At 48.7% G+C, this 25,349-nt stretch overlaps 2 protein-coding genes across 5 annotated transcripts; one reads left to right on the top strand and one right to left on the bottom strand.

The window, feature by feature from the left end:
* Positions 1-5,858: 5,858 nt before the first annotated feature.
* On the bottom strand, positions 5,859-20,795 carry UBQLN4 (ubiquilin 4). Of its 4 annotated transcripts, none has more exons than XM_073806294.1 (11): positions 20,621-20,794; positions 18,947-19,098; positions 18,341-18,558; positions 17,267-17,529; positions 15,481-15,639; positions 13,759-13,858; positions 10,319-10,458; positions 9,752-9,835; positions 9,472-9,587; positions 9,087-9,273; positions 5,859-7,718 (listed from the first exon to the last, which is right to left on the bottom strand). In XM_073806294.1, the coding sequence occupies exons 1-11, from the start codon at positions 20,726-20,728 to the stop codon at positions 7,566-7,568; spliced, it is 1,680 nt and encodes a 559-aa protein (XP_073662395.1). In that variant the 5' UTR covers positions 20,729-20,794; the 3' UTR covers positions 5,859-7,565. The 4 variants fall into 4 exon arrangements, 3 of the variants coding, with proteins under 3 accessions (XP_073662395.1, XP_004312558.1, XP_019788881.1); XM_004312510.4 differs by lacking the exon at positions 13,759-13,858 and adding an exon at positions 11,530-11,755 and having other exon boundaries at positions 20,621-20,791; XR_012332591.1 differs by lacking the exon at positions 13,759-13,858 and adding an exon at positions 11,530-11,755 and having other exon boundaries at positions 7,543-7,718; positions 9,087-9,310; positions 20,621-20,795.
* Positions 20,796-21,754: 959 nt separating this feature from the next.
* LAMTOR2 (late endosomal/lysosomal adaptor, MAPK and MTOR activator 2) lies at positions 21,755-25,183 on the top strand. The gene is made up of 4 exons (XM_033857342.2): positions 21,755-21,912; positions 22,208-22,370; positions 24,668-24,757; positions 24,994-25,183. Exons 1-4 carry the CDS (start codon positions 21,845-21,847, stop codon positions 25,048-25,050), a joined length of 378 nt encoding a protein of 125 aa, XP_033713233.1. The 5' UTR covers positions 21,755-21,844; the 3' UTR covers positions 25,051-25,183.
* The last annotated feature ends 166 nt before the right edge of the window (positions 25,184-25,349 follow it).

The following is a 25,349-nucleotide window of genomic DNA, read 5'->3' as shown; positions in this document are numbered from 1 at the left end:
CCTCTTTTGAGAAATGTCAATTCAAGTCCTTTGCCCATTTTTGAATTGGGTTGTATGTTTCATTGTTGTTGAGTTTTAGGAGTTTTCTATATATTCTCTATATATTTCTATATATTCTATATCCCTCATCAGATATATGATTTGTTGTGGTTTTTATTTCATTAATTTTTTTATAATAGTATACAGCCTCATGAGTTAGTGGTGAGATTTTTTTTAATATTTATTATTTATTTATTTTTTCTGTACTGGGTTTTAGTTGTGGCACACGGGATCTTTAGTTGCAACATGTGGACTCTTAGTTGCGGCATGCACAAGGGATCTAGTTCTCCGACCAGGGATCGATCCTGAGCCCCCTGCTTTGGGAGCGTGGAGCCTTACCCACTGGACCACCTATTTCATTGATTTTTGCTCTTCTCTTTATTTTTCTATCCTTCTACATTCTTTGGGTTTATTTTGCTATTCTTTTTTTTAACTTTCTGAGCTGGTTGCTTAACCCATTACTTTTCAAACTTTCTTCTTTTCCAATATATGCATTTAAGGCTACAAAATTTTCTCCACATACTGGTTTAACTGCCTCCCATCAGTTTTTACAGGTAATTTTTTATTATTTAGTTTTTAAATATTTTATAATTTACATTGTTATTTCTTTTTTGACCCATGGTTTACTTATTAGTATAGATCCTTATTTCCAAAAATCTTGGGGTCTAGAAAACTGCATTATGATTAGAGGTCATACTTTGTATTATTTCTGTCCTTTAAAATTCATTGAAAATTGCTCTCTTTTTTCCAGCATATATTTAATGTTTGTAGATGTTCCATGTATGCTTGAAAAATATATATATATATTCTATACTTTATTGGATGCAGCATTATATGTACTGTTTTTCACTGAAACTAAGATGCACCCAATATTTTTTTGGTATGGTTGCCTTTAAAAAGTACCACAAACGAGATGGCTTAAATAGGAATTTATTGTCTCACAATTCTGGAGGTTAGAAGTATGAGACCAAGGTGTTGGCAGGGTTGGTGCCTTCCGAGGGCTGGAGGAAGAATATGTTCCATGCTTCTTCCCTAGCATCTGGTGGTTTGCTGGTAATTTTTGGTGTTCCTTTGCTTCTACAGACATCACCCTGCCTTCATCTTCAAACGATGTTCTTCCTGTTTGCCTGTCTCTGTCCAAAAGTCCCCCTTTTTTTTTTTTAATTTATTTTTAACTTTGGCTGCGTTGGGTCTTCGTTGCTGCGTGCAGGCTCTCTCTAGTTGCAGAGAGTGGGGGCTCCTCTTGTTGTGGAGCACAGGCTCTAGGCGCGCGCAGGCTTTAGTTGTGGCATGTGAGCTCAGTAGCTGTGAGCTCGTGGGCTGCAGAGCGCAGGCTCAGTAGTTGTGGCCCACGGGCTTAGCTGCTCTGCAGCATGTGGGATCCTCCCGGACCAGGGCTCGAACCTGTGTCCCCTGCATTGGCAGGCGGACTCCCAACCACTGTGCCACCAGGGAAGTCCGAAAAGTCCCGTTTTTTAAAAGGGACAAGTCTAATTGGGTTAGGGCCCACCCTACTCCAGTATAACCTCATCTTAATTAAATTCATCTGCAATGACCCTCTTTCCACATAAGGTTACATTCTAAGGTACTGAGAGTTAGGACTTTAACATATGAATTTTTGAGGGACACAATCCAACCTATAACACACTGTTACTTTACTTACTATCAAAAAGTTTTAACATGCTGCCAATTAAACTATGACTCAATACCAGGAAACCAACAGATTAAAAAACAAAACAAAACTTCCTTCCAGAGTTGTTAAAATGTGAAAAAATCTGTATCTTAGAATGAATTAACATCGATATTTTTTCCCTGCCTATTCTATCAATTACAGAGAGAGGTATATTCAAATCTACAATTGAGGGTTTTTCTAATTCTCTTCAAAGTGCTCTCAATTTTTTTCTTTTTATATATTGAGGCCATGTTATTAGATGCATAAATATTTAGGATTATTATATTTTCTGGTGAATTTTACCTTTTATCATTATGAATTAACTCTTTTTTAAAAATTTTATTTATTTTTTATTTTTATTTATGGCTGTGTTGGGTCTTTGTTGCTGCGCGTGGGCTTTCTCTAGTTGCGGTGAGGGGGAGATACTGTTCGTTGTGGTGCGCGGGCTTCTCACTGCAGTGGCTTCTCTTGTTGCGGAGCACGGGCTCTAGGTGCGCAGGCTTCAGTAGTTGTGGCACGCAGCCTCAGTAGCTGTGGCACGCGAGCTCTAGAGTGCAGGCTCAGTAGTTGCGGCGCATGGGCTTCCTTGCTCTGCGGTATGTGGGATCTTCCTGGACCAGGGCTCGAACCCGTGTCCCCTGCATTGGCAGGCAGATTCTTAACCACTGCGCCACCAGGGAAGCCCAACTCTTTATCTCTTAGTGTTAATTTCTGCCTGAAATTCCAGCTGGTCTATTATTAATATAGCTCTCCTAGTTTTCTTCTGGTTTGTGTTTGTACAGTTTGTCTTTTTCCAAACTTTTACTTTCAATCTTTCTGTTTTCTTATGTTCTGTAAATGTCTTATTGTCAGCATACTGTTAGGCTGTTGCCCTCACCCCCAGCTCCACCCACTGGGGAATTCAGAATGTTTCACTTAAAAGGGAGTGATTAAAACTAGTCCCTTGCCATGCTTCTCTGGGACACCAGCTTCTCTTTGAGGCTGGGCCATAACCCTCCTCCCCCATCACTCTGCAGACAGGGCTATGACCCAGGAGGTGGCGAGGTCTCTGGGACCAAAAAGCACAAAGCAGTTGGCCTGTGACCCACCCACCATGGCCCCTGTGAGTGCCCCTGGGGTGTCTTGACCCCTGCTCAGGCTCAGGGAAGGCTCAGTGCCTCACCTCCTTCCAGAGGTGGGCCACCAGTGGGCCCAGGGCCTCCTGGATTTGGCTTCTGGGTCCCCAGTAGATGTAGGGTGGGGTGTGGATTGGGCTGTCCTGCAGGCTCACATCAGAGCCTCCATTTGCAAGATCTTCAGAGCCTTGTAGTTAGATTTTTATTTTATTGATCCAGGCTGACAATCTTTGCCTTTTTTTTTAATAAATTTTATTTATTTATTTTTTGGCTATGTTGCGTCTTCACTGCTGCGTACCCTGCTTATGTACAGTTTCTTTTGCCTTTAGTCTTATAGATTCCACTAATTTCCAAGTTACTTAGGTAATAACTTACCACCCATCCTTCAGTGAAGTTATTCCGTGAATTTGTAGTATAGTTAGATTCTCTGGTTACATTCATTTCATCCTGGGATCCCCTGACTTCCCTTTTTTTTTTTGGCCTCACCATGCGGCATGTGGAACATCCCCGACCAGAGATTGAACCCAAGCCCCCTGCAGTGGAAGCTCGGAGTCTTAAGCCCTGGACCACCAGGGAAGTCCTATATGGTTTTTTTTAGTTTGCATATATTAATGTTTACTCTTTGTGTAGTAAAGTTCTATGGGTTTTGGCAAATGCATATTGTTGGGTATCCAACATTACAGGATCAAACAGAATAGTCTCACCATCCTAGAAAATCTCTTGTACTTCTTGACATGTTTGGGTTTTTTTTTCCCCTTGTCTTGTTTTTGAAAGGTAATTTTTATCTTATTTTCCCCCGTATTAGTTTGGTAGTTATACATTGTTTTTCTGTTTAGTGGTTTAGCAAAACATTCATCCTTGCCTTACCAACGCCTAACATTAACTGACACTTTACTTTCTACCAGCACAATGCAAAGACCTTAGTATACTCCAACTCCATTTACCACTGCCTTTCTGACTCCTATGCTGGTGTGTGACACACTTTAATTCCTTGTCTATACATTTTAGCACCATGAGACTTTATCATCTTTGTTTTACAGTCAATGTTTATTTAGATTTACAGACATATTTACCACTTTCATTGTTCTTCCTTTTATTTATTTTTTCCTTTTTATTATGACTGAAGATTAATTACCCTTTGGAATTTCCCTTAATGTGAGACTGCTGGTGGTGGACTGTTTTTGTCTGAAAATATTTTTATTTTACTTTCATTTTTGAAAGATATTTTCACTGGGCAGCTACCTTCTTTAAGCACAGGGAAGATGGCATTCCCTCCTCTGTCTTCCAGTTTTGCTGTTGAGATGTAAGTAGTAGTCTGTTGCTCCTTTGAGGATAAACTATCTTTATTCCTTAGGTGCTTTAAAATATTTTCTTTTTGCTTTTGCCTTTTTGCAGAGTGCAAGTTTAATTCATTGGGCTTCCTGAATCTGTGACTTGATGGATGTTTTCATCAGTTATAGATAATTCTGACACTATTTCTTCAGATTGCTTTTTCCCCTTTCTCTCTTCTCCTTGGACTCCAATTAAGCATAATTTAGCCCAACTTACTGTCTCTTCTGTATTTTCCATCCTCTTATTTTTCCAAGGTTCATTCTGTTTCTATAATTGACCAGTTCTCTCCTTAGCTATGTCTAATCTGCTATTAAACCCATCTATTGAGACCTTAATTTCATTTATTTTATTTTTCTAGCTAAAATTTCTATTTGGTCCTTTTCCAGTTGTGCTATGTCTGTTTGTGTTGTTTCAGGTCTCTGCTGAAATTTCCAAGCCTCGCTTTTATCTTCTTGAAATACGAAGCAGTTGTTTTCATTTCTGTATAACTCCAATATACGGAATTGTCCATTTGTTGTCTCTCATTTCCTTGTTTTTGGTCTGTCATTTGCTTGCTTTCGTTTTCATTGCCTTATTTCTTCAAGAGCTCGACTAATTGACTAATTCTTATTGTGGCTGATGTTATATTTGAAAAATTATTAATTATAATACTTTTGAGGTCTAGATTGTTGTTAAGTTCCTTGAGATTTCTGCTTGCTTCTACCAAGTATCTGGAGATGCTAGCAATCTGGGATCATCTTATTCCAAGTTTGAGACTTGAGAATTTCTGGACCACCCAGAATGTTGGGACACTAGGCTGCAGAATATGAGGACTGGTTTACTTCCGATTCATCCTTAGGGGTTCTTAGTCCAAGTGGATCTTTACCAGCATCGCTATCTTTAGCTGTCCCCAGATTCCAATTTTTTGTTCCTCTAGCTCCTAATCCTTCAAGGCCCTCAAAACCACAGCTTAGCCTCTCAGCAGCCTTTTCCCAACTGGAAAAGCCCCCTGGGCAAAGGCAGCCTTTAGGGCCTTCTTTTCTTTCTGGATTCCCAGCCAATCTTGTTAACCCTTTGATTTTTTGATAGTTTTCATATTTAAAATTTCTGAGAGTGCTGGTCTGAAACATCCAGCCTACCACTATCAGAAGTGGAACCTCCCACTCGCTTTATTCTGATATCACAGAGCTCTAATCCATAACCTCACTACACAAAAGATAAAACCGAATACATATGAAAAGACTTCCTTAAATTCACATATTTAGTGGTAGAGCTAGGTTTAGCCTCAGAGCTCAAGACTAATAACTGTTAAACTCCACTTGCATTAGGTCTGGATACAAGGGTTTCTCTTGTTTTGACCTTTTTCCCTGGGGTAAGGAGAGGGCAGTCTTGCCAAAAGATCAGAGGATGGAAGTAAGGACTTAGCCATATTCCCGGCACCTTTCATACATTCTTCTCCCAGCCCTGACCTATGGGGGAGCAGGGGTGGGATCTGATAACTTATGGTCTGGCGATGGGGAGTAGAAGAAAGCAATCCTTCCCATTCCTAAACTACAGATTATAGATATCCCCACGATCAGTTATCCCTTGTTTCTGAACACCTGTGGTAACCGAACCCAACTTCAAATTCCTCTAGATCCCACTTTACAAAAGTCCTCTAAAACCAAGAAGTTGTCTTCAGCCAGCCTCCTCTCCCCCAGAAAACAAACACCAAGACACCCTCACAACAAAGACCACACCATTTATTTACAAAGGCCAGTGTGGGAGCTGGGGGAGGTAGGGAGGGAAAGCCACACAGACATCCTCTCTGGACTGCTTGAGACCCTTTCCCACTTGGAGAAAATTCCGTTCCTCTTGCCTCCATATTCCCAGCAACGGGTCCTCCAAGCAGCTGGGCTAAGTAGCAGATAGAGGAGGTGATACGAGCCTCCTCTGTGCTCCAATAGAGCAATGTCCAATTCCAGATCAAAGGCATCATTGCTGCCCTCTCCTTTCCTTCCTCAAATAGAACTTTCTGGCCTGGAGGGAAACAGTGAAAACTCAAAGGGCAGGAGCTAAGACGCCAAAGGCCAGGGGTTCTAGAGGGAAAGACTCCTCCCCTACTATTTCCCGAAGCAATGAGGGGAGGGGTAATAAGGGTGCTGGTCACAGCCCTGACAGCTTCAGAAGAGGTACCCACACTACCCTTGGCTTACCCAGTATCCAGAAGCCCAGGGGATCTAGCTCTCCAGGCTGTATTTATTCCTGACCTAGACTGGCCCTTTTGCCTACTTCTCTCTGGTGGGAGAAAACTCTAAACCGGAAATCGACAAGGGATCCACCCTCCCACTCAACTCACATGCACATGTGTGCGTGCATGCATGCATGCACCCACCCACCCCCACACACACCCACTGCTAAGACAGACCCCAATCCTCTTCATGTCTTTTGAGGGGAGCTTAAATTACTGGTACCTGGAGACACAGACAGGTCCTGGGTTCATGGAAATGTGTGTGTATATATATAAGCATGTGTGTTTGCGGAAACGGAACCAACATAACCCCTTGTGAGCCGTATTGTTTAGCTTCATTGAGCCCTTTTCTTCCACTCAAATTCCGTTAACATCTCTTAAGTCTCCTTTGCCAGGCCTGAGCCTGGACTCTCCGGCCTAAAAGAACTATTAGTTCTTCCATTCCCTAACTGTCAGTTCCAACTTCCAAGTCCTCTACTCAGGCTCTTTCCCTGATTGCCTTCCTCCAGAAAATCTCATTCCCTCCTCCCCTCATTGGGCTGGTCCAGGGCCTGTTAATTCGTGCTCCAAAGGGCTGTGTCTCACCTCTCCCTTCAGACGGGGAGAACAGGCATCTTCCTTCCTCTGGAAGTCCCAACAGACCCCATGAAAAAGTGCTGGGTGACGTGAACAGAACAGGGGGTGAGGAGGAAAATCACAGCCTGTTTCACCTGCCCCTCCTTCAGAGCATGGAAGTCTAGCATTGGTTAGGCTAGAGGTGGGAGGGGATGGGGGAGAGAAAGAAGGAAGAGTTACCAAAAGTAAACATAAGACAAGCAAAACCCTAGTGGTTCAGACGGAAGACCCTGTTCCAGTAAAGCAGAGAGTCGGTTCCTCCTTCAGCTCTGCACTGCCACTGAGAAGTCTGAAGGTTGCAAAGGTGAAGGCGGGGAGGGCCAAGGAGGAGGGGCCAATCAACAAAACTGTGAGAACTGTTTAAATAGCTCTGCTAAAGCAGGACCAGGAGAGAAGGTTCTACAAGAGGTGCAGAAGTAAAACTGGAATTCTCAGAGCTACGGGGCTGGGGCCCACGCCTCTAAAGTCACCCTGCCGTCTGGAGAGGACAAGGGAGAAGACAGAAGGGATGACAAGCTGCAGAGGGTCGGAACCAAACGCTGGCATCGAGGGACGGGACAGGCAGGAGGCACGGGCCGAGGGATTAGGACAGCTGAGAGCCCAGGAGTCTCTCGATAGCTGCGTTGATGTCCCCTCCTGTGGCGATCAGGGCCTGCAGGTTGGCCTCACGATTGATGAAGCCCATGGAGTTGAGCTGCTCCAGCTGCTGCTGAAATCTCACTTCTGGCGTCTGCACCTGGAGGGGACAGGCCTTTTGAAGCGGGCACAGGACCAACGCCAGGGGGCCTATCTGATTCTGAGCGTTTATAATGGTGAGAAGAAGACATCCTCAGAATCAACCAATGGGGCAGGGGTCGGTGAGCTGCAAACAGAGGCCAAGGAGCCGGCGTCCCAAGTCACTAAACAACTGTGTCATCATAAGATGGGGGGCATCTTTCTTAAGATTTCGAAGTAATGGATAGGCCTAGATCAGCCGATATTCCCAACTGCTTTCCATCAACACTCTGGAGATGTTAACAGGCAATCCAAAAGCCAAATGTTCTGTGGTTGATAAATACCACCTCCAAACCCCCTCCTTCCTGGCAGTCAACACACACATGGCCATAGTAAAGGTCAGAGAAGGGCCCCAGGAAAGCAAGAACCTGCTAATTGTGTTTAACCAATCAACAAACACGGTTATTTACGAAAGAGAAGGCTTTTCGTTTTTGACACTCCTATAAACATCTCCTGGAAATGTTTTCCCCAAGGCATGTTTAGGAGGCACTAGCCTAGATCATGAACAGAAAACTCAGAGCTGAAAGGAGCACAGCAATCACAGAGGCCCCCAACACGCAGTACAAGAGCCGTTTCCAATGCTCCGTGCTGTTTTTCATCACGGTCCACACAATTTAAGCTGGACTGGGCCTTGGGGATCCCTTCATCCAGCCCCCTCAGTGCCTTGCACAGAGCTGGGCACACTTATATTCCTGTTGAAAGGCTTTTCCCAGATGAGTCACAGAGGCCATAGAAGGGATAAGGGGCTCATCCCTGCTCCTCCCCCAAACCCCAGGCCTTGACTATGTGGCCCACGGCTCTGGTCACCTCACCTCCCAGAATCCTCCTCTCTTGTCACAGAGAGGGAGGCTACTTTAATTATCAAAAGGGTCCTCTGATATAAGCAGAAATGGTGTAACAGTACTTAAAGTGTAAATTCTGGAGCCAGCATGCCTCAGTTTGAATTTTAGCTCCATCACTTACTAGATATGCGACTCTGAGCAAGCCACTTAACCTCTCTGGGCTTTAGTTTTCCCCTTTTGTAACACAGAAATAATAATAATAGCTTCCTGGCAAGGCTGTTGTGGAGAATAAAGTAAATGAGCTCTTATACATAAGGCACACAGACCAGCACCCAGCTGACCCAGTAAGAGCCATTACTAGTCTCATCTCCATTTCACAGCTGTGGAAACTAAACTTACGAAGGTCGGTAACTTGTCCAAGGCTAGAAAGTAGCAGACCAGGAACCAAAGCCAGGTCTGGCTGACTCCAAAGCCTGCTCTGCTGTCTCCATTCTACTGCCACCCTGAACACTGCAGGGTCCCAGCGCCAGCCCCGCTGCCCCATGTACCTGTGAGTTTCCACTTCCAGCCAAAAGCTGGATCATCTGCTGCATGAGCTGCTGCTGAGCACTGGAGGCCCCTGTTGGAGAGGATGTGGCTGGAGGGGCTGGCAAGGAGGTGGGGGCCTCAGGCGCAGACCCAGCGTTGCTGCCTGTAGAGGAGGCTGGGGTCCGGGACATCCCAAAAGAGCCAAGGCTGCAGGCAGGAGAGACCGAGAGGTGGGAGATGGCCTCTGAGAAAGGGATGGCAATGTGAGATCCAGAAGGAAAAGCAGTTGGAAGGAACAGGAAAAAGACCCTCAGAGACACAAGGGCTGCTCAGAGAGTGGCAGAGAAAGGGGTTGAGGGGGAGGAGTAGCCAGAACCTTGCTGCCCACCTGCCACCGACCCTCACCTGGGTACCAGTCCGGGGGCCTCGGTCTGCAAGGTCTGCAGTCCCTGCTGGATCTGCAGCAGCGCCTGCATGGCTCGGGGATTGGTAAGAATGGAGAGTGACTCCGGGTTCTGCATCTGGTGGGAAACAGCAGAGAAAGGCAACAGGAGGTACCAGGAGACAGGAGGCAGCCTAGACCCTGAGTCCAGAGCCAAGCACGGCCCCTCCTTTAAGTTCCACCCACTGGGCCTCGGGGTCTACCCCGGCCCTCAACCTCCGCCCATCTAGGCTCCTCACTCACCTGCTGCAGGAAGACTGGGAGCTGCAGGCGGAGCTGCTCCTGCAGCTGGGGGTTCCCCGCGAAGAGCGGCACGTTCACCATCATCTGCCAGGGTGAAGGCAGTAGGGGAGGCCTGGGCCTACCCACCCCCAGAATGCCCCCACGGCCTCATCTCCCTTGGCACCCCCTCCACTGCAGGAAATCTGGCCAGCTTTTCCAAGGCTCTCAAAGTATCCTGAAGGCCTAAGTGGGACAGTGAGAGGAAATGGAACTATACTCTGGACGAGGATGAGTCAGGAGCCAGTCTGACGAGGATGATGACAGCTAACATTTCCGAGTACGTAGGGCTTACTACGTGCCATGCCATGTTCTAAACACTTTATGGTATTAACTCAACGCTCACAACTCTGAGGCAGGAACTATTGTTATTACCATTTTACAGAGGAAACTGGGGTTAAATAACTTGCTTGGCTCACGCAGCTAGGAAGTGGCAGAGCTCAATACAGAAACCCGGCGGTCTGGCTCCAGAGCGTTTTGATCATCGCAAGCAACAGCCCCCAACACACTCCCCTCGTGCCAGTTCCATACCTGAGCAGCAAAGTCGGGGTTCTGGGCAAGCGTTTGCATCATGCTGCGCATGTAGGGGGCTGAGATCACATTCTGCATCAGCTGGGGGTTCTCAGAGATCTGCTGGAGGAGGGCCTGCATTTCCGGGCTGTTGAACATCCCTAGGACAAGAAGGAAAAAACAAGAGAAGAGGGGTCCAGATGGAAACCAGATGCCTCACTTCCATCTACATTACTTCAGGCACTGAGTGGTTACAAAACTCAGAGAGGCCACGGTCAAATGGGCACCCAGGTACTGGGGCGTGGATCCAAGTCTCTCTTGACTCTGAGGTCATCTCGCCCGGCTTTGTCCTGGCCCCTTCCCCAACTACTCTGCTAAGGACAAGCCAGTTGCAAACTGGATCTGATTCATGCCCCTCTGGACTGTTCCTGCCACAGGTCAGATGTCAGAGTTGGAAAGGATTTGACTAAAGATCATCCAGTTCAATGGTTTTCAAACTTGTCTTAGCAGCAGAGACCCTTTCCTCAAACCAAATCTCACTTGGAAACCAAGTATGTCAGTGGTCTGGTTGGAGCCAGGGCAGGAGGCCTGGAGCCTTTCGCTTTTGGTCTTCCCTCATCCTGGAGATGGGCCAGAGCCCTCAAGACTCAGAAGTAATTTTAAAACCATGGATCAGGTTCAAGTACCTTATTTATGAAATAAGCACATAGAGGGGAAGGGACTTTCCCAATCAAGATGCTCCCCAGGGTACAGAGAAATCAGAGCATCTACCACACATCCCTAGAGCCATATGTATAGTCATAGTCCAGACAAATGGGGCATCTCCCAGGGTTGTGCAGTGCATAACCTGCACCTCTGTACAAGGCAGCTCTGCACATCCCTCTCCCCCAGCCCACATCTACCTGCCCCCTGATTCCTCTCCCACACCCCATTCCCAGTCTGACCCATTTACTCTGGATAGTACCAGGAGTGTTGAAAGAGCTTAGGAAGTGGGGCCTGGTTTACTCATAAGCCTTTACTTAGGTCACTCCTAGGGACATCAGGACAGGGCCAGAACCAACCCTTACCCTGAGGGGTCGAGCCACTACTCCAGGCTACAGAGCCCCCTCTGTGGCTTCAATACAGTCTCACCTCTGTCTTCAATATTCTGGAGCAGTGTGAACCCCATTCAGTCCTGGGGCAGAGGGACTGCCCTGGTGACCCCACTAAGCTCCTTCCACCCTAGGACATACCTGACCCCAGGCTAGCCGCATTGATCCCAAAGGGGTTCGAGACTGTCGGGTGCACCTGGCTGGTCCCCGATCCTCCGGTGCCCTCCCCACCGGACCCGGGGGCCTGGGAGGTGGGGGGCGAGGGGCTCCAGGGGTTAGGGAGGGGCTCTCGATTCTCAGTCCGCAGAGGCTGGGAGGATGAGCTGTCGGAGTTCCCGGCCAGGGAAGAGAAGGGATTGTTGCCAAACTGGGAGGAGGGAAAGGTTTTGGGTTAAGGACTGAAACAAATCCTTAAGGGCTAGGCCCTTTCTTTCTTCTCACCTAATAGCCTCCCCTTCCCCGGGAAAGGGAGAGAGATCTAAAACCTTGGAGGTCCTCAGGTCAATTTCTAGCCCCACAATGGGCAACTTCACCCTCATCCTGCAGGGTGGGAGCTGCCTGCTGATGACTGGATAACTGAACCCCTCAGATAACTGGAAACGTCACTTCTCCCCTGGTGGCTCTAAATATTTGGTATCTAATCTCCTCTGTGCTCTGTAGTATCAATACTTTACACACACCTTTCCCATTGTGTAGTGAGATATTTGTTTTCCTTAGCTCTTAAGGGGCAGAGACGATGTCAGAGTCACCTTTGCACCCCTGGCCCCTGACACTAGTAGGTGCTCAATAGGTAATTATTGGTTTGATGGGAGCTGGCTCTCTACTTCGACCCCGATCTGCCTCTAGCTCTCCCTTTTCCAGCCACCTTGGTCTAAGACTAACTCCACTGAACCCTCTCCCTCACCCCCAGGTCCCCCACGTGGCATTCTGTCCATCCAGGCATGCCACAATGGAGCCCCTTAGTAGGCACACCTCTGGCTGAGCACACCTCTGGCTAAGCACACCTCCCTAGGTCTTCTCCTTCTGTTGCTTCCTCCATGTAATCTCCTCCTTCCCCTCCCTCCCCACAGCCTATCTCCTCAGACTGGCTGCTTCAGCTAAACAGTCCCCCTCAGCACCAGGCCCCCAACTATGTTATCCAGGATCGTCTCAGGGTCTGCACCCCACCATATGGTGGGCTGCCCACGGCAGCACCCACATGTCCTCCCTCTGGACCCGCCAACACCCACGCAGGAGGTACCTGAGCAGCCTCAGCCCCTCCCCACCATGGACTTTCGTATCCAGTCACTTTTCCTGTTTATTCAAAGTGGGTCGTGGGGACCAGGGTTGACCAAGGACCCTCTTGCTCTGAGCTGTGGTTCCTTCACCCTACCAGATACCTGTTCAGGTAACAGGGATTGCAGGCCAGGGTTCATGCACCACAGTTTCAGTCTTTGTCAACGTTTCAGATTTCCTGTTCAGGTAACTTGCCTAGCACCCAAACCCACCTAGTTCTGGGTCCTGCTTTGCTCTTCCCCATACACCCTAAGGCCTGAATTTCTTTCCCTGAACTCCCAAAAGTTATAATAGCTGCCATTTATTGAGCACCTACTATGTGCCTGACCCATTTATTCTAATGTTTACACTATCCCTCTAATACACCAGTTCTCAAAGTGTGGTCCTAGGACCCCTGCAAGGTTTACAAGCCATTTTTATAATCCTAAGATGTTATTTGCTTTTTTCACTCTCATTCTCTCATAAGTATTCAGTGGAGTTTTCCAAAGGCTATGTAACATGTGACATTGCAATGGACTGAATGCAGAAGCAGATCTGAGACTCCAGCTGTCTTGTAGTAAGCCAGACATTCAAGAGATCTGCAAAAAAGTCAAACAAGGCCATTCTTTCCTCTAAAGTTTTGTTTTGGAAAATAAAGTTATTTTTCAAAAGAATATGCTATTTATGTTAATGTATAATGGATTGTTATTTTTAAATGAGTTAATAAATAAATTTTTTTTTACTTCTCAGTTTTAATTTCAGATACAGTGAATATCAATAGGCCTAACCCACAAAAACAAAAGCTTCTGGAGTCCTCAATAATTTTTAAGTGTATAAAGGGGTTCAGAGGGGAATTCCCTAGCGGTCTAGTGGTTAGGGCTCTGAGCTTCCACTGCAGGGGGCTCGGGTTCAATTCCTGGTTGGGGAACTAAGACTCCCGCATTCCACACGGTGTGGCCAAAAAAAAAAAAAAAAAAAAAAAATTTTTTTTTTAAAAATTAAACAAAAAATAAATAAAGGGGTCCAGAAACCAAAATGATTGAGAATACTGCTATAACACATTGTCTCCATTTTGCAAATGAGGAAGTGAAGACTCAGGGAGGTTAAGCAACTCACTTAAGATCACACCACTGAAGTATGATGGAGCAGGTATTTGAATCCAGGTTTGTTGATGCCAAACGTTATGTTCTTTTAGTTGAACCAGTGGTTCACATACCTTAGAGTACATCAGAATTAGCTGGGTGCTTGTTATAAAGCCTTGCTCAACTACCTGAATTTTTTTTTAACCAGGTACATACATTACTTTGATATACATTTTTAATTAAATACTTATATAAAATTAAACTTAAAATAAATTAAGTTTTTTAAAAACTCACAGTTGATCCCTATAGCACTTTCTAAAATTTGAAAGAGCAATGGCAAGAATAACCAAGAGGATGGTGAAGTATAAGCTGGAAGGGGGGAGGGGAGGTTCACCCTACCTGATGCCCAGACTTAATTAAGACAATGTGGCATCATCGTAGGGACAGGGTCAACAAGGCACACTCATCTGTGGAGACTTGGTGTAGGGCAGAGACGGCATGAACAAGGAATCTGCTGGGATAGCACGGGCCACTCAGGATATGGTGCTTTTTCCTTTCCACAAGGAAGAAGGAATGTGAGGCCCCACCCTCCCACTGGGTGCTGGTTGGGGATGGTGGGGCGTTCAGTCTGTGAAGGTCCATCAAGCTGTACACTTATGATATGTGCACCTTTCTGCAACTATATTATTCTTCAATAAAACATTTTTAGATTTTTTTAAAAAACAAGTTTAAAATTATATGAACAGCATGATACCACTTCTATAAGGTTGAAAATATGCAAAACAAGGCCAGAGATTGTTTATGGATTCATACATAGGTAATTAAAAGAATCGAAATGACAAACACCAACTTCAGGGTGGTAGTTAGCTCCGGAGAGGGAAAGAGAGGTATAAGATGGGGGAGGGGTATGTGAAGGCTGCAATTCTATGTGTAATATCTTATTTGCTAATGTTTAATACGCCTAGGAAAACATACAAAATACTAACAACATTTGTTAACTCTGGGGTGGAAAAGAGGTGGCTGGGAGATGGAAATAGCAGGATCCCTTGTGTATACTTTTGTTGAGCCTGTATACCTTTCTATACTTTTTAAATACCCTTTTGTTTACTTTGTGTAACTTTTGAGTTTTGAAACAGGTAAATGTATACTGTATTTAGTGTAAGCTAAACTTTAAAAAAAGAACCCAAAAAGACACTAAAACTATATATGGCAACATTTTAGGGCCACAAGGATACAAGAGAATGCTATACTTTTTGTATATTTGGAAAGAATTCTTAAAGCCTTTTTTAAAGTGTGTATTCCCAGGACTTGATTCCAGAGATTGACTCAATAAGTAGCTCAAAGGTGGGGACCAGGAATCTCATGGTTAACAAGCTCCCCAGGTGATTCTGATGCAGGTGATCTGTGGACCACACTTGAGACACACTGTGCTAGGGCTGGCTGTTTGACCCCAGGCGTGCCCCACAACCTCTGAGCCCTTGGTGCAAGAAGTTTGTCAGAACAATGTCAAATCCCTTGGATACTACCCATTGCCCACTCCCCTAGGGAACTCTGCTATCTTCTGCCCTAGTGCCTCAGTCCCATGCAAGTTGGACCATCCCTGGCTATGCAGCGTGAGAACCACTTTTAAGCCAAGGCCCACCCTCAGGGGGCTAGGGAAGGAAAGAGGAGCAGACAGCACCTCAGTCTTGCCTGGGTCTGGGGTAGGTAATCCTAAGTCCAGACTGCCCTCCCACAGCCCAGCCCCTGGCCCCACCTGTTCCCGGGCAGCGCTAAACATGGGCTCCTGGATGTCCGTGTACATGCGGCGGAGGGCATTATACCCTCCAGGGATGCTCTCCAGGTTGCTTAGGGCCCGGTCCTGGTTCCGCATCATCTCCTGCATCATGGCTGGATTCCGAGCAAGCTCCATCGTCTGGTGGAAAAGGGAAAGAGAGAGAATGGCCCTGGAACCAGGGGATCACCAAGCTTGGAAAAGAGTGGGCCCTGATGAGGAGGTCTGCATCAGGACCAGGGTCCAGGGCCTAGGAACTGACCCATAGTGGCAGGGAGTAGGGTGAACTGGACTTCCTTCCTCTACTGTCACCTTGGCTCTAACCCTGTCTCCCTATGGGTATTCTGGTTGACTTTTGGGGGTACAATGATCCCAGATGGGGTGAGGGGAGCAGTTTCCCTCCCTCAGGTTCAGAGGATCCTCAGAAGTGTCAGGGAGCACAAGGAAGTTGAATAAGAAAGGACATGAGAAAAAAGAAGAAGCAAAAGAGAAAATTAACATCTACTGAGCAGTTACGACATACAGGCACTGGGCTAAGTACTTTATAGAATTCAAATCATTTAATACCCACAATAACCATCCCATGTAGGTATTTCTGTCCCTATTTAGCAGATGAGAAAATAGGCTCAGAGACTCATTGCCTGGGACACACAGCCAGTTAGTGGTGGAGACAGGGTTCAAGGCCAGATTGGTCTGTCTGACCGAGACCAGACTATGGCTTCTGGTAAATGACAAGTTGGGGAGGGAAAGGATTCAAGCTGGGACAATGCTACCAACACCTTCTAGATCTCACCCCAGGTCTTTGGCCTCACTGAATCTTGAGAAACAGGATGGGGGCTTTCTCTTGGGAACCAATGGCTCACTTTCAATAAGGAAGGGGTGACCTATGTCAGCTCTAGGGGACAGCAGTACATAACAGATAAAATGAGCATAGCTGCTTCTTGTTCCCATCCAACTTGGAATGCCTTCCCTGTCCTTCTTCCCAAATTTGCTCCATACTTGCCTCTTCTAAGACACTTTTATGTCTATGATAAGATTCTGATCTCTTATCCCACAATTCGTTCATTTAATAAGTACTTATTGAGTGACTACTATATACCAGGCACTGTTCTAGGCAGTGAACAAAACACTTGCAAATCCTTGCCCTCTGGAACTTACATTCTGGTGAGTCTAGCACTAGTGTCCACAGCTCTGCTGAGATCGTCTACCCTCGTCCCATCCCCTGGTGGATGACCACGAGATGGAGCTCCCAAAGACCAACACCAAATCACCTCCCCTGGGTCTCCCTTACCCACCAGGCCCTGTCCAGACACAATGCTCCCCAATCCTCCTATTATCTTTCATTCCCAGACCTTTGTACTTGCTGTCCCTCAGCCCTGAATACTCTTCTCTTTTTCTTCCTCTGGTTCATTCTTCCTCTTTTGGGTCTCTGCTTGGGTGACACTTCCTTTAGGGCCTCCTCTGAGCCCCAGGTAGGATCAGGAGCCCTTCTGTGTGCTTCTAGGGGATACTGTGACTATCTCTATAATAGCACCGACCACACTTTATTATAACAGCCTGCTTACTTGTCCCACTTCCCTTTAAGACCAGAAGTTCCTGGAAAGCTAGGACTATGTCTTTTCATCACTGTACCCCCAGGGCTCAAAACATGGCTGCTGAATGAATGAATGAATGAACAAGTCAAGGTAGGACAAGGTGGGAAAAGGCCAGGCAGGGCACAGCTGGGCACCAGGTGCCCTCCACAATCCCAACCTTCTCTCAGACCCACCTGCCTCATGAGCTCAGGGTTGTTAAGCATGTGGCTGATCTCGGGGTTCCGCTCCATCAGCTGCTGCATCTGGGGGTTGGCCATGATCATGTGGCGCATCAGGTCGGGGTTAGACATCATGTCCTGGACCAGGGGGTTCTCCATGATCTGCGACAGCATCTCAGGATTGGACATCAGCTGCCTCTGCATCTGCTGCTGCAGCTCCATGAAGTTGGCAGAGCCCAGGCCCAGGCTGCCCAGGCCCAGGATGCCCCCAAAGCCAGCTGGGGGGAGGGGGCAGGGTCACAGTCTGTCACAAGACTCTTCCCCTACCTGGCCAGAGCCAATGAAGTCAAGTCTCCAGGATGGGCCCCTTCTGCTTCTCACATCTCCCTTTTCCAATCATTTCCACAGCCCCAGCCCTAATCCACTGCTGGCAAAGAGATGTGAGCCTACTAGACTGAGACCTCTTTGCTGGCCAAGGCTGACAGGCAGGCACAATACTGAGCACAGAGAGGGTAAGCAGTGATGGCCTACTGAATGAGCAAATAAATATTCCCCAACTGGCTACTGTTGGACCCACCTTTTTCCCAAACTCCAATATCTTTACCCAGGGTTCCCCACATCCCCAGCCCCATTTCTCCCCTCACTCTTTTTTTTTTTTTTTTTTTTTTTTTTTTTTTGGGTACGCGGGCCTCTCACTGCCATGGCCTCTCCCGCCGCGGAGCACAGGCTCTGGACGCGCAGGCCCAGCGGCCACGGCTCACGGGCCCAGCCGCCCCGCGGCACATGGGATCCTCCAGGACCGGGGCACGAACCTGTGCCGCCTGCATCGGCAGGCGGACTCCCAACCACTGCGCCACCAGGGAAGCCCCTCTCCCCTCACTCTTAACATTTTGCCATGCTCTCCTCTTCTGGGAAGCCCTCACAAACTGGTTTCTTCCCCCTCTTGGCTCAAGTACCAATGTCTGGACCCCTATGTCCAGGGGTCCCCAATCCCCATCAAATCAGGAACAGGGACCATATTTTCCCCTCTTGGCTCTCCCACAATCCACAGCCCAAAACAGGACAGTGCCTTCCACCCTAAAGGCTTACAGAGTATGGATGCAGTGGCACTGGGAGGTCCCTCCCCAGTCCCTGGGGAGGTACCCCCGCCACTGCTCCTTCGGCTTCCACTGCCAGTATCTGAAGTGGCACTGCCAGAAGTGGAGGGCTGAGCAGAAGTGGCGGGTGAAGCAGGCGTGGTGGAAGGCGCTGAGGCTGGGTCTGGAGTGGAAGGGGAAGAAGCAGTGGCAGTAGCCGGATCTTGAACCCTGAGGACAGAAAGAAAAATCCTAGTTGAAGTGAACACAAAAGGGAAGACAATGATTTCTATGTTTGCTGTGCAGGTACAGCCCTAACCCAAGCCACCTCCTAAGCAACCTTGAGGCTGGGGCAGGGTGATGCTGGGGGCAGTCAGTAACTCAGACAGAGGAAGAGAGGAGCGAGTATCCTCTATCTTCAGGGTATTCAGGGAGAGGTAAATCAGGTTCCCTTCCCCTGCAGATGAGATCACAGGGCTTCCTGGCAATCCATCCAAGAGCCACCTTCCTGGGCCTTGGCATAGGCCTTAGAGGTACAGTTGAACAATGGGTGAGAAAGTATCAGATGGGGAAAAAAATGCCCAATCCGAAGCTGGACCTGCTCCTCTCCTGAACTTACTTCTGAGGGGTCTTGATGACCAGATGGACAGTGAGCCCATCCTTGATCCCATGCTGGTTCAGTGTGTCCCCATCCTTGAGGATCTTGCCTGCGAAGATCAGGACCAGCTGATCCTGCTGAGCCTTAAATCTCCGGGAGATTTCCTCTTTGAACTGTGATCAAGAGGCAAAGGTCACTGTGGAGGCTGCCTGGGCTCCTCCAACCAGGGACCCTGCCTCTTCTGCAAAGCCTCTGCATTCCCTTGCCCCCATCTCTAGTCGTGGGAAGTCCTTTCAGCAGTCCTGACTGCATCCCTCCAGCTGCAATAAGCAGCCCCTTTCTTAACCAAGGAGTGGACCAGTGAGAAGCTCCTCTCAGCTCTACCCCAGGGTCTCCCACCCTAGAAAGCCCTTGCTTCTATCTGCCACTCCTTCTTCAGTCCATCCACCCAGTTTCCTGTGAGCATACTACCTGGGCAGTTCTCTCCATCCCAACTCCTTCAACAGCCTTGGGCCCAGGCCCTATCTCCCTTCAGCCTTCTCTTTCCTCTCTTTATTCCCAGAGTTCCTGTAACAACTACAACAAATAGATCCTACTTATAACGGCACTAACTATTCACTAGTTAAGAGTCTAAGTCCCATGAGATACATGTTAATTATTATCTCCATTTTAAAGATGAGAAAACTGAGGATCAGAACAATTAGGTAACTTGCACTGGGCAGACTGGAACTCAGGTCTTGACATCAAAGCCCCAGGCTCTTAACCAAATACATGGGGCCACCCAGTTAGGGCTGATTTCAAATTCAGCTTTGCAGGCAAAAATTATTTAAATTCTGGAATGTAGTCATTTTATAAGGTGGGGGGAGGGGCAATGACGGCACTAAAGGCTGGCTTGGGGGAGAGTTAGACTCCCCAAATCTATCAGCAACACCCCTATCAACCCAACCAAATCAAACCCACACTCTAAGTAAAAAGAGTGCACTTGTTAAGCAAAGGCAGCTTCCAGATCCCTCCCTTCCAACCAGACGCCTATCTTAAGCCCCGCCTCTGTGAAATTCTGGAGCAGCCACAGGGGGGTGGTGAACACAGGCAATATTCCCTCATTCACTCATTCAACACATTTTTATTGAGCACCTACTGCACACTGTGTAAATCCCAGAGGGGCTGAGAATCAAATGTAACCACCTTGATTGGAAAGAGTAGGAAACATCCGGGCAGAGGGAAATCCTGCCCCCTGGCCGGGCGTGAGAATGCTGGGCGTTCTCTGAGGCGCACAGTAGCAGCCCGGAGCTCTCCCCCAACCTGCGCCTCCCGCCCGCTCAGCTCCTTGCCCGGCCCCCACTCTGACTCGGCGCCTCGAACCCCGACCAGTAACTGGGGCGAATACTCCCCTCAAACCCAGGGTCCTTCCCCCTTCCCTGTGCAAGGTGTTCTCTTCGCACTCTCCACCACGCCCCCAGCCCAGGCCACAAGGCAAATCCCCGGCCTCCCTTCCCCAACACGCGCCACGCTCCCCCACACCACCCCCGCAGGACGCCCCCTACCCTCCTGCCCTTCCCTTCCGCTCCTCCGAGTGCGTGCTGGGCCCCCGCCCTCCTCTCCCCGGCCCTCCAGTACACCGCACCGTCTCAGAGCCACCCCCCTCTTCGCAGACCCCTCCTCCGCGCTCACCCCCACCCCCGCCACCCGTACTACCTCTTTGACCGAGGCTCGATCGCAGATCACAATTTCCTCCTTGTCCTTGGGGGTCTTGACGGTGACCCGAATGGGGGGCCTCGTCTCGGCCCCGCTCGGCTCCGCCATGCCGCCGCCGCCACCCGGCCGCCCGCCAGCCCGCCCCGGCTCCTCCTTCTCCCCGCCCGGCCGGCCGTCCGGGCTCGGCTCCGGCGCCTCCAACACTCCCCTCTCCCCTCCCCTTCCCAAGGTTTCACCGCCCCCTCCGGACCAGCCTCAGCCACAGCGCCCCGGGCGGACTGGGGGGGCCACTGCAGCGGGGTCCGCCCAGGACTGAGCCCGGGGTCCGGCAGCTTTGACAGGGCCGTGCTGGGTTGCGGCCCCCGAGGGGTTCGGGGCGGAGGCGGGGCGTGTCCGTCACTGCGGGACGGGGGCCGAACTAGCCCGCCCGAGCCGAGTTGAAGTCCACCCGGGCCCAAAGCTGCCCCCGCCCCTCTGCGGGTTAAGTCCCGTTCCGGGACAAAGGACTTTCTGTGTCGCCGCTTTATCTCCGTTCCCTGTGACAACTGGTCTTTCTCGGGAAGCCCAAATTCTTTCTAGGCCTGAGACCTCTCCCGACTTTGAGGTTGAATTTTCCCACTTCTGGATGTCCACCTAAAACCTTGTCTCTAGGATTGACTTTATTCCCCTGAGAGTAGTGGCCTGCCCGAAGTCTATTAAGTACAGTTCTAGAGACCTGAATTTTGCCTGCGTGGCCCTTCTGAGCCTTGGTTTCCTCAATAGTATCTATCGCCTCATCTCACAGAACTGTGCATAATGTAGAAATTTACTTTGAAAAGTAACCAAAGGTGTGCCCGACAAATATAGGGATTTTATTTTCTTTTAACTACTGAATCGTGAATTCTCAAGCGGATATGACTTTTCTCTGCCCGAGGGGGTTAAATGTCCTTCCAGTACTGCCTCTGTCCTTTTTCTCCCGCTCTTTTCCCCCATAACCGCGTGGTCGCACTGGAAAAAACGAACTGTAGTTCCCAGGGTGCCTCGCGAAATCGCAAAGAACTACAATTCCCAGGGTACTCCGCGGTGGGGCGGGGTTGAGTCAGAACCACAAAGCCAGGCCAGAAAACTACAACTCCCAGGGCGTTCCGGAGCAGGGCAGCTGGACTACGGGAAGCGGCAGGCGGAGGGCGGCAGTAGGAAACTCGGAGATCTGGGTGCAAAAGCCCAGGGATAGGAGCTGCAGGCATGCTGCGTCCCAAGGCTTTGACTCAGGTGCTAAGCCAGGCCAACACTGGAGGCGTCCAGAGCACCCTGTGAGTGCGGACCGAGAACCCGAGTGGCGAGCACTGGCGTGGGGCAGCGCGCGACTCTCCGAGGGAGGGGTGGGGAAGGGAGGAGGTGGCAGAGGGAGCAGCAGCTAGGTGAACCGGCCGGAGGGCCCCTCTCGAAAAGAGAAACCGACGTAGTGGGTGCTCGGGGCACGTTGTAGCACACACTCAGCCCAGACGCTTGCTTTCTAGAAGGGCCAGTGGCGGGAGTTAGGATGGGAGCCCAGGCGTTTGACTCCCCGTCCTGAGCACGTTGATATCCCTCCTGCTCCTTCGCCAGGCTGCTGAATAACGAGGGATCTCTGTTGGCCTACTCCGGTTACGGGGATACGGACGCCCGGGTCACCGCTGCCATCGCCAGTAACATCTGGGCGGCCTACGACCGGAACGGGAACCAAGCGTTTAATGAAGACAATCTCAAATTCATCCTCATGGACTGCATGGTATGGAGAAGGGAGCCACTTCCTCTTTCTCTAAGGGCATCCCCAAGGGGCGACCTGGACCCCATCCTGGATGGTTGGAGGGGCAGGGACAGGATCTCTGGAAGATTACTAAGAGTCGGTCTGCAGCAGCATTTATAATAGGCAGGACCCTATGCATCAAGTGGTGATGAGAAAGGAGTCCTGGACCTGAGGTCTGGCTGGGGTTCTGGTCTCAGCCAGCCACTTATCATTTGTGGAACCTTGGGTAAGTCACTTAACCTCTCTGGGCTTTCTTAACCACACCTCCAAGGTGAAAACAATAATCCCCATCACCACACCATGCACACAGGGTTGTTGTGATCAAATGAAAGGGTGGATATAAACTGTAGAGTGATATGCAGACACAAAGTGTTGTCATCTGAGATTCACAGACTCAGAAGCATGGCAGAGACTCCAGACCCTAGTCCAATCCCTTCAGTTTACAGAGGAACGCGATGCAGTCCAGAAAGGGGAAGTGGCCATTAGACTGTGAACTTCTTGGAAACAGAAACTGTCTCATTCACCTTTCTATCTGTTCAGTCAACAAATTTTTAGATCCCTGCAGTGTTCTCAGGACTGGGGAAAAAGTAGCAAACAAGACAGACAAAAACTACAGCCCTAATGCAGCTTACAGTCTTACATATGCCTTAAATTAAGTAAAATATGTATGTTCATAAAATAAGTTCGTAAATATGTTTTGTAACATGTATGTAAGTGTAAAAAGTAGTATGTTAGGTATTGAAAATGCTGTGGAGAAAAAGCAAAAAGGAAGTGAGATAGGATGTTTGTGTCAAGGACTGTCTCACTGAAAAGGTGACATCTCATCAAAGATCTAAAAGATCTAAAGGAAGTTGGCAAGCCATGTGGCTCTCTGGGTTAAGAACATTTCTTTTTTTTTTTTAATTAATTTATTTATTTTTGGCTGCATCAGATCTTCGTTGCTGCGCACGGGCTTTCTCTAGTTGCAGTGAGAGGGGGCTACTCTTTGTTGAAGTGCACGGGCTTCTCATTGCGGTGGCTTCTCTTGTTGCGGAGCACAGGCTCTAGGCACTCAGGCTTCAGTAGTTGTGGCTCGTGGGCTTAGTTGCTCCACAGCATGTGGGATCTTCCTGGACCAGGGCTCAAACCTGTGTCCCCTGCATTGGCAGGTGGATCCTTAACAACTGCGCCACCATGGAAGTCCAAGAACATTTCTGATAGAGACAACAGTAAGTGCAAACGCCCTGAGGCAGAATGATGCCTGGTCAGAGATCAACAAAGTTGAAGTGGCTGGAGTAGCATGAGAATGGGAGAGGTTAGTAGATGAGGTACCCAGAGAGGCAGGGGGTGCAGCACCTGGTTCCAAGCACACAGTGGATGCTTAGCGAAAGCTTGCTGAACCAAATTGAAAAAGCCTCAAGACTGAACTCTCCAGGAAGGATTTCCACTGTAACTCAGCCACCTACCTCTTCCTCACTCCCTCCTTAACCAAGGATACTAGTTCCACTGATGATTCCTAGGGTGCCTACCCTAGAGCTGGTGCTATAAAGGCGATAGCTTTCAAATGTTCTGACCACAACCCAGCCATAAGAAATATATTTTAAGTCAGAGTCCAGTAAAATGAAAGTTTCATGAAACAGTACTTCCCTTACTATATGCAATATACTTCATTTCCCTTCTTTTTTTTGGCCGTGCCGCACAGCTTGCGGGATCTTAGTTCCCCGACCAGGAATTGAACCTGGGCTCCAGCAGTGATGGCGCCGAGTCCTAACCACTGGACCACGGAATTCCCCTTCTTTTTCTTTTAATGCTGATCAACTTCTTAATTGATCTGGGGTCAGTTAACCCTGGGGCCAAACCTACAGTTTGAAAAACATTACGTTGGGTAGTGAGGAGAAGTATAAGTTGGGTTACTGCTCTTCCCTTACCATAATGATAATAACTGTATAATAAGCCATAATAATAACATCACCCATCTGGACAGCCCTTTGCAGATACAAAACTCCTTCCTGTGTATTAGCATCTTCACCAGCTGGAGTGAGGTACGGGTTACAGAAAGAGTAACTGAGCTTCTGGGAGATTGAGTTTCCCAGGGCAACTTGGTTAGTAGGTGGCTGTGCTGAGGCTGGAATGGCCTCAGAACTTCACGTCCAGGTCTGTGGCCAAAGTTCCCCAGCAGAAGCTCCTGCTGTGCCCAGGACATGGAAGGAAGATACAGTCTCTCTCAAGAAGAGCCCATGGGGGAAGCGGGGCAAAGGGTGCAAGCAGAGCATCACATCCCCTGATATCACCCCCACCAGGAGGGCCGTGTAGCCATCACTCGAGTGGCCAACCTTCTACTGTGCATGTATGCCAAGGAGACTGTTGGCTTCGGAATGCTCAAGGCCAAGGTGTGTATGTGCCCATCCCTGTAAAACCCTGGGTCCAGCCTTCATGCTGCGTCATTGTGTCCACTCCCATCCCCACCACCTTCCCAGAGTCGTTCTCGTGTCACCCAATCCACGTCTGGTGCGGGCTAACACTGGAGGCTGGGGGCTGGGGGCTCGGCATTAGGAGTAGACCTGAATTTAAGATCCCTCCAATGGCAGGCCTTGTGTGGGACTGGTTTCTCCTCCCTTTCTCGCAGGCCCAGGCCTTGGTGCAGTACCTGGAGGAGCCTCTCACCCAAGTAGCAGCATCGTAATGGGTGTTGGTGGAAGCAGGGGTTCAGAAAAGAGAGATGACCTTTTGGAGGGGCAGGGCCCCCTGGGGAAGCCTTCCTGGATGTGGAGGGTTGGGGGGACTTTGTTCTTCCCAAGAATAAACTTCAACTCCTGTCTTGTGTCTTGGCTGCTTTCTTGGATGGGGGGGAATCAGAGGAGATAGGAAGGAGCAGGGATTGCTTATAAGGTTCTTCATGTTTTGCAAGTGAGGGGCTTCCCACTCACTCCTTCTCCACGACCTCCAACACCAAAAGGTTATTGGCAGTGATGCCTCAGGTCC

The sequence above is a fragment of the Tursiops truncatus genome, chromosome 1 (genome assembly GCF_011762595.2).
Source record: "Tursiops truncatus isolate mTurTru1 chromosome 1, mTurTru1.mat.Y, whole genome shotgun sequence".
Classification (NCBI taxonomy): Eukaryota; Metazoa; Chordata; class Mammalia; order Artiodactyla; family Delphinidae; genus Tursiops; species Tursiops truncatus.
This window is presented reverse-complemented; position numbering and strand designations above follow the sequence as displayed.